This window comes from Lissotriton vulgaris, chromosome 8 (genome assembly GCF_964263255.1).
Source record: "Lissotriton vulgaris chromosome 8, aLisVul1.2, whole genome shotgun sequence".
In the NCBI taxonomy this organism is placed as follows: Eukaryota; Metazoa; Chordata; class Amphibia; order Caudata; family Salamandridae; genus Lissotriton; species Lissotriton vulgaris.
This window is the reverse complement of record NC_141696.1, coordinates 31,384,881-31,400,114: the sequence shown is the minus strand read 5'-3', so window position 1 is coordinate 31,400,114 and position 15,234 is coordinate 31,384,881. Positions and strand designations below refer to the sequence as shown.

Genomic DNA, 15,234 nt, shown 5'->3' with positions numbered 1-15,234 from the left:
AAACAAACGTGGACAATATGTGGGATCTAACCACCCAAGTATTCTTCCTCTTGGTCTACATGCTTCAGCTTTCCTGGAAGATACTGAGGCTTTTGTCAGGACCAGTATTTCAAGGACCCCTATGGATTACCTAATGCTATTTAAGTCAGACAAGTGTGGAATTACCACTACTCGCACATCATACCATGCAGAAACATTTTGCTTACGTCCCAACTGGCTAAATCATGAGTGGGTATCATAGAGATATAGCTAGTAGCAATTGCTTGGCCCCACATAGTGGCGGAAGTATTAGACTCCATTTTGAAAATCTCTATGATAAAGCATGCCTTCAGGATTTCCTGAAGATTGAGACAAATCTTTCATGTGTCGTACTGTTCAAACCAAATGGACTCGTAGGGGACGCTTTCTTTTGATTTATATACAGTCATTTCAGGGAAGTCATTTCAGAGATCCCAACTGCTCTTCTTTTTCCCTACCTTTAATTATTTGCATTAATAGCCCTCTCCAGTTGATTATAGTTTCAAAGTCTTTCACACCATTGTACAGTGTTTGAGGGGATTTTTCCCTCCACCTATGGGCAATACATAATCTAGACATATTAATCGCAATGAAAACAATTTCCCTATGTTTACTTGGAATATTGTTAGCTGACCAACTGTCTGTTTGTATTCAGTGCTTTGAATGGGGTAAGATAATAATCACCAAGATATCCGCCCGAATATAATTAGGAGACCGTAAAATATCTTGGGACCACATCTCTAGAGGGTCCACGGGCAAACAAATACTGAGGAAACCAATGAATAGGAGATTACCCATCCCTAGAATGATAGCGCTATAGTGATCCTTGACTGTGAAAAGAACTGACTTCCCTCTTTTATGCCATATTTCAAGAACTTCATAGGTGGATGCTCTTTTCACCAGCAAAGATTATGACTCTTCGGTTTTAATGAATTTGTGTTGTTCATGGCACTTCTGAAAAAAGATGAAGGCCAATCTGAGGATTTTCTAACCTTATAATTCGATATTATATCATTTGACTGGCTTGGGAGACTTGTAGCTGCCCATACTATCCTAAAGAAGGTGACTAAATATCTTTAACTCCACTGAAATACATCAACATAAGTCTTATGCAGAACATGTTTAACAGCAGGAGACCATGGATGGAACATGTCAGTTTTATCAGGATTCTTGATTGATATTATGTTACGGACCCGAAAAGATAATATTGAGACATCTGTACTGTTCTGTGTTTTTCTCCTTCCGTTTTTTATATTTTTGTGTATTTGTGGGCTTTTAATGTGCATCATATTTGGGGGGTTTTCAGTGAACTCATTTTTAATCTGTAGGATGTCTAATCCTTTTACAGTATTGTGATATACTCAATATGATATGTATTATCTGCTGATATGATCTAAAAGGTTTACGCTTAAGGCATGCCATTAAAACCTGGTGCAATTTATACCTTAGTGGTACTTGGTTTTGGTAAGTTCAGATTGAATATGCATGTGGTCTGAATGAGTATGATTGAATGGATTAAATTACAAGTGGTGTGTTATGTAGGTTCTACAAGGGGAGATCTTTAGTCTACTATATTATTGTATGTACTAGCATTGTTTGTTAGTTAAATTGAAAGTACTTGTCGTAAAATGTTTAATTCAAGCCCAGAATTCTACTAAGTAAAAGTAGTCCATGAACATGCGTATATCATTTTCCTCGCTGGAGTTGCCCCGGGAGTATCTAGAATAATCGAGTATCTTAAATGTATTCAGTTTGTATGGTATATACTATAGTGAAGGCTATTGACCACCTTAAAATTCTGGAGTAGCAAATTTGGACATCTGACTTCAGTCTCAATGCCTTCCTGATTTATGATCATCCAACTTTGCTAGACAATTTTTCTGCTTTTCTATCACATTCCTCCTCAAATGTATCAGATATGAGTTGATATATCCTTTGGATATTCACCCTTTCTCCCTGTACCCACAATAGCTCTCTCAGTGGTAGGAGAATTGAAGTTGAATTTGTTGCACAAGTTTTATTATCTCTAACTTACAGGTACTTACAAATGTTCTTTATCAGGCTCAGAAAACGACAGTAATATTCCTTTATTGATAAAAGTTCCAAATCATACTATTCCATTATGCGCCAAAATATAACAAGGAACATTTTTTAGAATTTCTGACAGTGACCGAGGGCCCCAAAGAGGAGTATATGTGAAAATTAGTAATGCTAAACTTAAGCCTGAGTGTACTCCAAGTCACATGCCCTGTCTTAGCCACCTTAAATCTAACCTCACAAAGTATGCAGGCTCGAAATATCTGAGTAATAGATAGTGAAAACCTGGACCAAAGCTCATCTCATACATTGGTCGATATCTATCATCACTGACTTTCACTTTTAGACAGCACATTTTTGCAGCTAAGTTACCCGAAGTATGATTTAAAGTCAGGGAGACCCACAACCCTCCACCAAAACAACCTTAACTGACTGATGGCTTTACTGGGTCTTTTATAATTACAAATCAGTTGGTTATAGTAGAATCAAGGGCATTATCTACAATGATTTGACGAGGGGCAGCGCCGCAAGTATTTTTGCCGCGCTGTGCTACATCGAATTGAGAGGGCATGAATTGCCTGTATTTATGAGATACTATGCATTCCTTTCTTTCAGCCGGCACACACTGTGGTGTCTAGTTCCAACACAGGCACCTTTGTACATGGTGCAAGGGTGTCTGCGTTTTTGATGGGATTATTTTCGTGCAGGAAAGAAAACCTTCCAGCACAAAAAAATCTATGAAGGTGTTTTCCTCTTTATATGTGTGCCTCAGAATGCTAGTTTTTGGCAACAGTGGAATAGCCAGAACATTAAAATGGCCCATTTTGAAGCAATGAGCTAATGGCACTAAGAAGGGAAATCCTGATCCTCCATAGTGCACCTCCCTGTCTCTTACACCCTTCCATCCACCTGCCGATATGTAGTATTTCACCTTTACATTCAGTCACTCATTCATGTTTCCATACATTACTCAATAATTCACCATTTCATCCATCATTGACCATTCTATCCATCCATCCTCTATTCTTTCCGATTTCCAGTTACTCTGCCATTCCTTCACCCATCAATCTATCCACCCTCACAGATTTCAATGTATTCTGCCATTCTTTCACCCACCTATCTATATAGCCTCTCACCCACTCATCCACCCAACCTTTCACCCACCCATCCTTCATCTACTCATCTATCCATTCACTCTCCATCCATCCTTTCACCCACTTGCCCATCCATTCCTTCATCTACCCATCCTTACCCCCACTTATCCACCATTCTTTTTGATCACCCATCCTTTCACCCACCCCATCCTTTTTCCTACCCATCCATTCACCTTTCACTCGTCCTTCCTTTCACCTACCCATCGTTTTACCCACACACCCGTTTTACCCTTTCACTCACCCATCCTTTTACCCACGTAATCACCCATCATTCTTTCGTCTACACATCAATCCTTTTACTCAACTATCCTTTCACCCACTCATCATCCATCCTTTTACCTTCCCATCTTTTCACCCACTCATCCATCCATCCATCTTTCTTTTTCCTATCACCCCATCTTCTTTTTTCTTAATACCAATAATGTTGAGCTTTCATCGGCCAAGTAGATGAAAATCATTCTTTATATCCAACTCAGTTTGGCTTTAGACACCATCACAGCACAGCATCTGCCTTTATTGTTGCATTAGAGAATATAACTATCACTATTGACACAGGTGAAATTCTGCTCTAATCCTGTTAGACCTCTCAGCGGCGTTTGACACAGTTAATCATGATATCCTGATAGTCTGGCTCCACTCACTAGGAATTAGAAGAACAGGACTAGACCTTCCAAAATCATTCCTATCACAACAGGAACAATGTGTAGCCCTGGATAATTGCATATCAAACTCCTTTACTCTTACATGTGGGGTTCCACAAGGATCCTCCCTGAGCCCTACCATTTATAACCTATAGATCTCACTACTTTCCAAGCTTATAAAAATGTTTGGATTTGCAGTAATATGTTATGCTGACTACTCCCAAATCGCAGTCTCGATTTCAGGTAATCCAGACTACAAGGCTTCCAAATGTCATGAATGTATGAAAAACATGGGAGACTGGATGAACAACAATTGTTTAACATTTAACTCGGGTAAAACTGAGGTTCTCCTGTTTGGAAACAATACCTCCTTTTGGTTCCCAAGGTGGTGGCCCCAGGAAATGGGTGTTTTGCCATTACCAATAGAAAAAGTAGGGAACCTAGGAATTCTGTTAAACATCAGCCTGACATTCAACAGCCAGGTCAACCAGATTACCTCATCTATTATATACATCCTTAAAATAATTAGAAAAATTGTTCCTTTTATCCCAAACAACCCTAAAAAGACAGTGGTCACTTCCCTAATACTATCTAAACTAGATTTTTGCCACACTCTGCACATTAATATGCAAAAGAAACTGCTTATCAAGTTGCAAACTTTGCAAAATGATGGTGCACATCTTCTATTTGGCATATCAAAACATCAGTCAGCAGCCCTTGCACTCGTAGAATTACATTGGTTAATAGCCTTTAAGGCATTGTGTATTGCCTATATGGCACAACACAGGACCTAAGTATCTAACCCAAAGCTTTGCTCGGTCTATCCCCATCGAACCACTACAATCAATGGCAGCAAAAATGTTACAGTCCCCAAATGTAGGAAATCCCACTGGGGAGGTAAACATGTTGTTATATGCCCAACCGAACAGTGGAATTCTCCCTCTCAAACTGAAAAAAATACTAATCTCCTTCAGTTCAGGAAAGCACTCAGAACATGGCTTTTTAATCTATCATTTCCTAGTTCTCCCTATTGTTATGCCTCCTATCAAGTAAGGTTACTGCTCACACTGTTTCAGAATAAGGCAGCACCAAGATGCCCGTGGGTATTCAAACTCTGTATAAGAATAATTAACATAACATAATGTACCACACCATATCATACCATAACATAGCACAATAGCATAACCAACAGAAGAGGCCCATGTTAATCTCTACCACACTGTAGCTGCTAAAGCAGTGGGTTTACAATGTTCCCGGGTACCAAAAGTGGGATGGAACGAAGCAGTACAAGACTTTTAGTAATATAGCAATATTAACAGCAGTGCGCATACCCACTATGAATAAACTAGGGGGCGTAGTTACAAAATAAGTGACAGAGCGCCACATTTGCCTTGGCTTAACGCCACACACCACCATTTCTAAAATGCAGAGATTCACCTTATTTTCCAGTGTTGGCTCTTTCCTGTGGGTATTCTTGGCATAACACAGAGATACATGCTAGGTACACTTAGGTAGGCTTAGCTAGGGTTTGCATCATAGGAGTACTCATGATGCCTGAACATATTCACTGTTTAGCACCAAGTTAGAATTTCACCTTTTATTTACTCTGTCAGTGCATGCAATTGTATATATATGTTTCCGTCTAATGGTTGGTGCAGCACACGTATTTCATACCAGAATGACGCTGGTTCAATAAATGCTTATTGAAAGCGTTCCCACTGTTCATTCTGTATATCTCTATGAGAAGAAGTGAGCATGAGTGACAGAATGAAAGGTACTGTACTGTTTCTGATGGAGCGATAGGATCACCAGATGAGGGAATTGATGGAGCCAGGTTGTAAAACAAAATTTTGTACACCCCTCTCGAAATCAATGTTCCATAACGTTAATATTTACTAATGACATGTTATTATGAATTAATCAACCATAGTATAAGATGCATACATTTTTCACACACTGGAGTACTAATCTTGCTTGCATGTTGCAATAAAAATAACTAATATGTGTTGTAATTGTGATGTGAATTAATGCATAGATTAAATATAAACAAACGTAGTTTAAATATGCTTATTGTACACGTTTTTGTGCCATAAAGTCTTTGGTATGAAACGCATTTATGTGGCTTACTTGCTAGGTAACAACTAATGGGGAAACATTAGTATGGTGGAGGTAAACAGAAGGGTTTTTAGTTCCATATTTAACATGAATTTGTGTTTGTTTCTACGATAGTTCCAAAAGTGGCCTTTAAGGCCTACTGAGAAAATGGCTGTTCTGATGAACCGCGAGTGAATATTAGACTGCACATGTGCATCCAAAGCCTGCAAGCGCGAGTGAGCTGACTGTGATCGGATGGGAGGTTTAAGGCCACCTTGCCCCGGAACCTAGGATGGGTGCCAAACATGGACGATGTAATGCTCTGATCATGGGAATATTTCCCTATGTTACGAATGAAGAAAGCGCCAAGGCCACGGACTGTCCTAAACAAAGACCCTTTATTTTTCTGCTGATTCATTGTCAAAAACATGCTGTAATGATGAGGAGACACTCATCTACCCCAAATTTGTCCAAACAGAACTCGAATTGGTGATACTAGTTACTTTTTAGATAGATTAAGTTAGGAAATTAGTGTATAAAAACCCCTGATTTTGCTTAGAGGGATATCTCTTTTCGATTTACTCTGGAGCTTCTGCCGGATTGAAGATCAATTTCTGGATGTAAGACTTTGCTTAATGACTGTTTATTTTTCTTTGCAGGACTGTTAGGAAAAGATGAGGGTATTAGCTAGGGATGTTAGGGGAGAGTGAATTTGAAACTATCTGTTCTTTGCTAAACTTCTTACTGAACTTTTAAATAAATGTGTATTTCTGAGCTTTTAAATAAATGATAATTTTTTTTAAATAAAGTTAAATATTCTGACTGAATAAAGAATTAATTAATGCCTAAATGTCGGACATACTAAAAGTTTCCTTTGAATAAAAATTAGATAAATGGAGAAGTAAAAACTGGTCTTCGATTTTTCCTACACCTAGTTTTCGTTTTAGCAGATCCATTGCCATTATGGTGGTGTATCAAGGACGTGGGAAAACCCAATAAACCCTTGTAGGCTTGGGCAGTGAATAGTTAAAGTGAGAGCTGTAGCCATCTCTCACTTTACCTATTATGGTGGTGTGTCGGAAATAAATGGTGTTTAAATGAAACCATGGTAAATCGCTTAAAATTACAGATGTCAATAATAAATAGGTAAATAGGTTTAGACACTCCGCCAATGTTATAGTAGGACTCCTGGTTTGTTGGCCAAATCTTTGAAGACAAGTTTAAATGAACAGAGTAAGTGTGCAGTGTAATGGGCCCCACTGTTGAATGAATGTGTGTTCTGAGGATTCGGAGAAAGGGCCACGTTGATTTAGAATTTATTTTTGGAGTCCTGCTGTAGCATTTCCACGATCCCTGAGGGGCCAGGGTTGTCATTTTCGATAGTTGCCAGAAACGATTCACTCCTTGGTAAGATTGTGGGGCTTATAGTGGCACTGTGAGGTACCTGGTCTACAGGGTAACATATCCTTTGGGGGTGTCTGGATTCAGTCTAGACACCAGTCCCTTAGTTTACGTTGTCTAAATGTGCGGGTCCTATACAGATTTATAGGAACTACAAGACACAGCTTTCATCACCTTCATCTTGAACTCAGCCATCTGCAACCTAAACTCCCTTTCAGCCTTTGTGTCCACCAGCTCTTCTGGGGACAGGGTTTGGGAAGACACACTGCTTTGTGCTCTGGGATGGATTTCTAATTCAAGAGACAAACCACCCCACTCTACCCTGTGTGCTGCACCTCAGGACATGCGCCAAGGTCCTGCTACTGCTCCTCCACATCAGCCCCTCATCTGGATACTCTGTTGCTGTCAGCATCTGATGAGCCTTCACCCAGTCCCTCAGTGCTTTGAGAAACTCCAACATTTTGGTGTTCTCGTTCTCTATAGAGATTCTTGAGCTCAACCACAGTGTAGCTCCCCAGGTTGATGACCTCAAATTAGATGTCTGCAGGTGAGCAGCAATAAAGTGCTAAGGTCAACAAAAGCAAGATTAGCAAAAATAGGAGGCATGAAGTCAAACCTTTTTGGGGAGACTACCCTAGGGTTGAACTGGTCTAATATGCACAAACTGTTCGATGACAGACAAAAACTGGCTTAACAAATTTGGTACCGTGAGATCAAGATTCGGGCAGTTGAGGGTGGCATCTCCACTTATAGCTGTTCCACAACAATTGAAGCATGATGTGGTAAGCATAGCATTAACCCTTTTAAAAGGTAGAAATATCTCTGCTGATAGATGTATCAATTATGAATAAATCAGTTTGGAAAGTCTGTCTTAGACCATATTTTGGTGTGGTGGATTTTATGACTTGACATCTCCTTCAGCCAAAAATTAAGATATTTATAGGAGCAACTTTCTCAATCATTGCTTTACATAGCAACTAATTGATGTACTAGAATGTTTTTCCCTCAAACTCATAATGTTAGTCTTTAGTTTATTAAAAACTAAATTATCACAAAGATTGTACAGGACAAACTCCACTAGGACATACTCCAGTAGAAGGAACTGCAGACTGCCAAGTCCTGGCCGGAAGACAGTAGCTTTCATGAATTTAACCCCTGGCCATGCTGTGATGGGTAACAGATATTAAATCAGCTGTAGCTCTAGCCGCACATTTGTTTTACAATTATTAAAATGAGCCCACTGTTGCTATAACCAGGGTACCCCCATATGAGATCTCTGGATACACGTATGCAAAGCTGCATATATTAGCCATTATTACTCATCATCTCACCCTTCCCTGGGTAGTGTCAAACAATCTCTTGCTTTTAGTCATTTTGAAACTGAAGCAGATTTGCAAATAAATACCACCGCCGTGCCATAGCTATAGCCAAGTTATGATGTTATAGTTCATGCTATATCTTACGATTTGACACTCTTCTAAAGAACTATGGGTCTCATTCACAAAGAATTGGCGTGGGCAGCACATCAAGTCATTTTTAATTCGCAGCCTTGTGCCAATCCAAAGGGGAAGGAATTAACCATATTTACGAGATACTCTACATTCCTGTCCTTTCTGCCAGTGTTGGTGCACAATTTGCAGCCGAGTGCCGATGCAGACCCCCTTGCCCCATGGTGCCAGAGTGTCTGTGTTGCTGCCATGATTGTTTTGGTGCAGGAAGGGGAACCTTCTTGCACAAAAAGAATAGTGGGAGGTTTATTCCTTATTCCTTGTGTGCTGCAGAATGCAGCACATGTAGAAAGAGTGCTGCCCCAGGTTTACAAATCTGGGTCAGTGCCAAAATGTATGGGTGTTGAGTGGTATCACCCACAGCAACGCTCATGGAAAGCCTCCTCGAAGCAGAGTAAGGCAGGGCAGCGAGTTTAGTCTCCTCATAGATATGATTGAGAGACCTGTGCCACCAGAGTGTCTAAAAAGTTGACCCTCCAGCGGCACAGGCCTCTTGCAAATGAGGGCCTATATATGTAAGGTCGGAGCTTCGATTTCACCTGATGAAAATAAGATTCAATATTGTTTTTTCTTGGCTGATTCTTGAATTATTTCATCATAAGTGGATCTAATATCACAAATGTTATATTTTCAATCTCTCTACATCTCCCTTTCTACCTCTTTCCGGCTATACCCTGATCCTACATATCAGGCATATATCTTGTTTTCTGTACTGTCTCTTATGAAAGTGAAGTAATGTAAAGTGCTCTGTTATCTTTTAGATTGGGCCACACTACTGCTAATAAATAAATAACAAATTAAACTGTGTCACTTGATTGAAAAGCAGGAGAATAAACAGTGCCTTCATTGCTGAAATGTATTCCTTGAGACTTTAATTTGATTATGCATTAAGTGCAGAGTGTAGTATACCTGTGAGGTTGCTGATCTCTCCTTGGGCGCAGAGAACACAATCATAGCAGCAGACAGGCTCCCCCTCTCTTGCAGCCTTTCTGTACCCTGGTGGGCAGCTCTCACTGCAGACAGAGCGCGGAACCTGAGGAAGGAACAGGAAGAGGATACCAGTGTTACGTATCTTAAGGAGCATGATCATTAGTAGTAACAAAGAAAGAAACAATGGTGGTGACCAAGAGATTGTTAATGTAGAGGTCAGTGTGAACTAAGAGATATGCAAAGAGGAAGTTGGAGGTGACCGAGAAATAATTAATGCATAGGTTGGTAGTAGGAACAGAATGATAATCAATGAAGAGGATAGTAGTGACCAAGAGATAATTCATGAAGATGTTGGTTAAGACCAAGAGATATAAGGGGATGCCCCAGTAGAGTAGTAGAAGCTCCAAGGTGCATTCCTTATAGAATTGGTTCTCTGTGAGTGGCGTTACCCAGTAGTTCGAGGAAAGTAACAACGGAAATCAATAACTAACAGAAAACAAGGAGAATTAATCAACCTGCTGTGGTGTATGAAGTAAGGGACAGCAGTGGATCAGATGACCAGGGTGGGTGTTGTCCACATTGGGCATTGAGGATATGTAAGGGGGAGGGATGAAGTCCGGCGAGAGGGAGAGGAAAGCAACCATGTAAGGCAAGGCCAGCAGGTATGCAATATCAGTCTAAGTTTTGTTCCCTTCTCTTAGGAGGAAGCTGGAGGTTTCAGGAGCCATCTATTTGGGGGAAGTCCTGCATGACAGTATCCCATTCTTGCATGTGGTCCAGTGACAAGTGTCCTTGATGTTCTTCCTTCTGCAGGGCTGCACCCATGTATTCCGCCCATCTAACTAACTGCACATGGCACAACACGAGGTTGGGTCATCAAGCGGTTTTGCAGGCCATCGTCAATTGCCGGGGCGTCATGATTAGTGCCAGGTCTATGGATCTGCTCAGTATTAGTTTTTCCTGAGATTTAGGAAAAAACCCCAGTAGGCACTAGAGCGGGTTTTGAGGATCCACCACTCATATCGTGTCCCAGTAGGTGTGGATCGCTGGGCAAGTCTGCACCATGTGGAAGAAATCCACTCCCTCTGTAACACCTCTTGGGCATATTGAGTGTTCACAAGAGAAAAATACATTGATCCTCTTTCGGGTGAGGTAAGCTCTATGGATGGAATAATATTGCATAAATTTGAACCTGGCATTTTCTGGGAATGCGTGGTTTGAAATCTAAGATGTTTTCCCAGTCTTGTCCATTATCACAGCATCAATGTCCTCGTTCCAGCAAATTCTTGGCCTTATAGGTCATTCTTGGCCTGCCACAAAAGCGCATTGCAAGGAGATCGCCATGGTTTTACCTGTCATCATATAGATGATCTAAAAATGAACATGTACTGGGGGTTCAGCAGAGCCAAGGCTCCAGAAGGCCCATATAGCGGCCCTAAATGAGCCGTATAATAGGAAATATTGGTGAGGGAGCCTGAACTCATTATTAAGAGCATGGATGTCTTTGAGTGTGTCGTTTTAGCTATGGAGATTAAGCCTAAGCCTGAACCTGCCCAGTCCCACAACTTGCCACAATTGCCTAAGGCGTGTATAACAGGTAATGCCAATAGTGAGAGTTTGGAAGCATAGGAGAGTGTACAATGTTTTTGCTGAAGCACCAAGGTCTGGCGTGTTTGAGTGTAGTGAGTTTAATACGTTCTTTTGCATCCTGTTGCCGCAGTGACGGATGGATAAAGCTGGAGCAAGGGCTCGCAATCAGGGGTCTTTCCGTCTCAGTCACAGGGGTGCCATTGTGTCCCATCACATCATGTCACCGAGACAATCTGGATGGCGAAGTAATAAAACTCATAGTCTGGGACCAGCAACTCCTGCTCAGTAGTGGGGAGTCAGAGCTTGGTTACGAAACCCTGTGCCTCCTGCTGCCCCATGGCAGGGTAAATGTAAAAAATTTAAATTGATACTTGTATAGCACACTACTCACCCGTAAGGGTCTCCTGGCTTTCCCTGTGAGGCGTCCACTCCCGGGCACCCCCAAGGTGGAGGCCCGGCATCCTTAGCGTTGTGGGGTCCGTTGTGGAGATTAAGCAAGCTATTGCCCAGAGTTGCAGAGTGGGACTCCATGATTGGAATAGGCACCGAGGCGAGAATTATCAGGTCTGTGGAATTTTTTAGCCCAAGACCCGCCGAGGCGGGGAATTGAACCCTGGTCCCAGGCTAGACCTCTGCATCAGGGTCTGCTGCTCTAACCCTTGAGCCACACTTCTCCAATAGTGGTCTCCAATAGTGACCCATCTATTTCTTGAATGATAGCCCGGGGCAAAGAATGGAATAGAGGTGAATAAATATAACAGCTGAGGAGGAACCATCATATCCTCAGGGCATCCCGGCCCAGAGAGGATAAGGGTAAAGTGTTCCAGAAGGCAATAGCATGTTGTAGGGAAGCTAGTGTCACCCCAATGTTACCCTTGATTTGTACTCCCAGGTAGCTAACTGTGTACAGCTCCCACCTTATCTCCTCTACCAGCTCTGAGGGCCTGTCCTCTTATTATAGAGAGTTTAGAGAGCAGGCTTTAGATTTGCCCCAGTCTGGATATTCTGGTAAACTTGCTCACTTTGCCACTGGAGTCAAGAAAGCCCGGCTGAAGATGGCTGTAATGCCAGAAACCGGTCCTGGGAAGCTTGATTCCGGTCCAGGGAAGACATGGCTTGGCAGTTCGGGCTGGATTGTTCCCATGAGGCACAGGGTCAGACTGATTTGCATATGTCCATGTCTGAAATTGGGTGGCGGAGTGAGCTAAAGAACAGTGATGGATTAAACCCGGATCAGTTGACTGGGGGTGAGTGTCTGTATTGTCAACGCTCTGTCCATCATCATCTTTGGTTTTTCTTTGTTCCCCCTAAGTTGGCAGGGTATGCTCAGACGTGAGTCCCTTGCTCACTTTGCCACTGGTGTCAAGGAAGCCCGGCTGAAGATGGCTGTAATGCTAGAAACTGGTGCTGGGAAGCTTGATTCCGGTCCAGGGAAGACATGGCTTGGCAGTTTGGGCTGGACTGTTCCCATGAGGCTCAGGGTCAGACTGATTTGCATATGTCCATGTCTGAACTGGGGTAGCGGAGTGAGCTAAAGAACGGTGATGGATTAAACCCAGATCAGTTGACTGGGGGTGAGTGTTTGTATTGTCAACGCTCCGTCCATCATCACCTTTGGTTTTTCTTCACTCCTCCTGGTCGGCCACAAGATCGGTTTATGCAAGACAACACAGCAGTTTCTTTTGTCCCATGTAGCAGCTGGCACCCCAGCACTTGCCCTCAGATGTGAGGTCTCTAAAGGGGGTTGACATAGGGGTTAGGCCAGTGCAAGCACTGAGGGCAGAGTTGTCTGGTATTGTCTGGACAACTAATGCATGTGGCAGACCTGTTTTGGCGATGATGTGAGCTAAGGCCTTGCAAGCCAATCCGCTCCTAGTGGACCTGCTCCTCTAGGTGGCTGCCAACTTGGGGTCCTATTACACAAAGTGGGCCAGCGCCATATTCAGTGGGCGTTCCCTTATTTGCAAAGGGGCATGTCCATGTCCAATGTAAATGAAAGAATAATTTTGCCTCTGCACCCCCGCTGCATTACAGAAGTGAGCACAAGTAAATGATGGACAGAGCACTGACATTTTTCAGACACTCACCCCCAGTCACAGATCTGGGTTGAATCCATCATCGTTCTTTAGCTCACTTCACCACTTTAGTTCAGACCCAGCAATATGTAAATCAGTCTTGACCCTGATCCTTATGGGAACAGTCCAGCACGAACTGCCAAGCATGGTCTTCCCTGGTCCAAAACAAGCATCCTTGGACCAGTTTCGGGGTAACACACCTCATCAGCCAGGCTAGCTTGAGTTCAGTGGCAAAGTGAGAAAGGGACCCACGTCTCGGCATACCCTTCCAACTTAGGGCGAACAAAGAAAAGACATGGAGATGATGTACAGAGAGCTGAAACTTTTCAAACACTCACCCCCAGTCAAAGATCTGGGTTGAATCCATCATTGTTATTTAGCTCACTTTGTCACCCCAGTTCAGACCCAGCCAAGTGCAAATCAGTCTTAACCCTGCGCCTCATGGGAACAGTCCAGCCCGAACTGCCAAGCCATGTCTTCCCTGGACCAGAAACAAGCATCCTGAGACCGATTCCCACTGATCATGAGGGCTAGCTTGAATCCAGTGGCAAAGTGAACAAGGGACCCACGTCTGGGCATTCCCTGCCAACTTGGGTGCAGAGGCAAAGAAGCTGTCACGAGGCACACTGACAGTGTACCACTTATAAGGTGGCACACTGTCAGTGCTCTCCCTGATGGCATTCTGGAGGGGGCAAAGGGGGTCCCAACGACGCCCCAGACATCCCCCTGCAGGTGGCTGCAGTCACTCACTGCCCTGGTCAGCAAGGGGATCTCTAATCCCCTTCAAAGCGCAGGCGGGTTGCCATCTGCCCTGTGAAAACATGGAGCTTCTTGAAAGCAGCTGCTCCATTTTTCAAGGTAATGCACTGCCACCACGGCAGTGTGAGTTTGCGGCTGCACTGGGGTTAGGGCATTCTAAGTTTGCGCCGGGTGCACCTGTTTTTAAGGTGCACCAGGCGCAAACAGGGAAAGTGCTCCCTGTACATAATAGGGCCCTTGGTGTGTGTCCAATGGGCGGTCCAATTATTGGACTGTCTCTGTAGCAGCGCTTGGCTAAATCAGGCCCCAGTAGTGGTTTCCCACAGCTCTCGCTGTCAGGCTCCAATTACTCTGCAGGCAGGTTTAAAGGGAGTTCCCGAGGTCAGTTGGAGTGCTCAATCAGACCACCCCATCAAGCTTGACAGTAAGCCACACCTCACAAATGCAGATTTGTCTTTTATCACAAGATTTATTGCTGACAACATAAGGTGTGTCTGTGGCAACTGAGATGCAATATTTCTTATGCGCCTCTTTAATTAGTCCAGTGAGTTTATTCTGCCAGGAAGTTTATCATTACTTTTCTTTGCTAATTTTAGTAATATTGTGTCCCAACAGGTTACCTGGTTTGATGTCTTTCCTTGCCAGTACCCATTTGGAGAGTTCTACCTTCCACTGTGAGACTTGTGGTGCATTATCGGAGGTCCACATCATAGCTAACTGTCTTGAGGCCAATACCAAATGCAGGTCTTTGAAGCCCTGCACCTTTCGGGGAATGAGGCCCGATTGTCCTGGGTGTACTAGTGAGTTTAGCACAAGTGGTATTCTGGTTGCCCACACTTTTCCCTGCAATTGACAGTCTAAATTTTGCATCAACAAATGCCAATATAAGAGGCACAATAGGGGTTGGCAAGTGTTCATATTCATATTTCCTTGATAGTAGGCAGAAAGCAATCTTGTGACTAACAACTTTTTGTATTTGTATAGATTTGTATCATGACAGGAAAGTGGGGGCGGGAACTTATTGTCC

The 15,234-nt window shown here is 42.8% G+C and overlaps 1 protein-coding gene across 1 annotated transcript in view; it reads right to left on the bottom strand.

Moving 5' to 3' along the window:
* The window catches only part of LOC147693308 (extracellular calcium-sensing receptor-like), a 76,622-nt gene that overhangs the window by 14,789 nt on the left and 46,599 nt on the right, over positions 1–15,234 (bottom strand). The window contains exon 3 of the mRNA XM_086935919.1: positions 9,763–9,886. Within this exon, the coding sequence (XP_086792045.1) occupies positions 9,763–9,886 (124 nt within the window). The remainder of the gene's footprint in view (positions 1–9,762; positions 9,887–15,234) is intronic.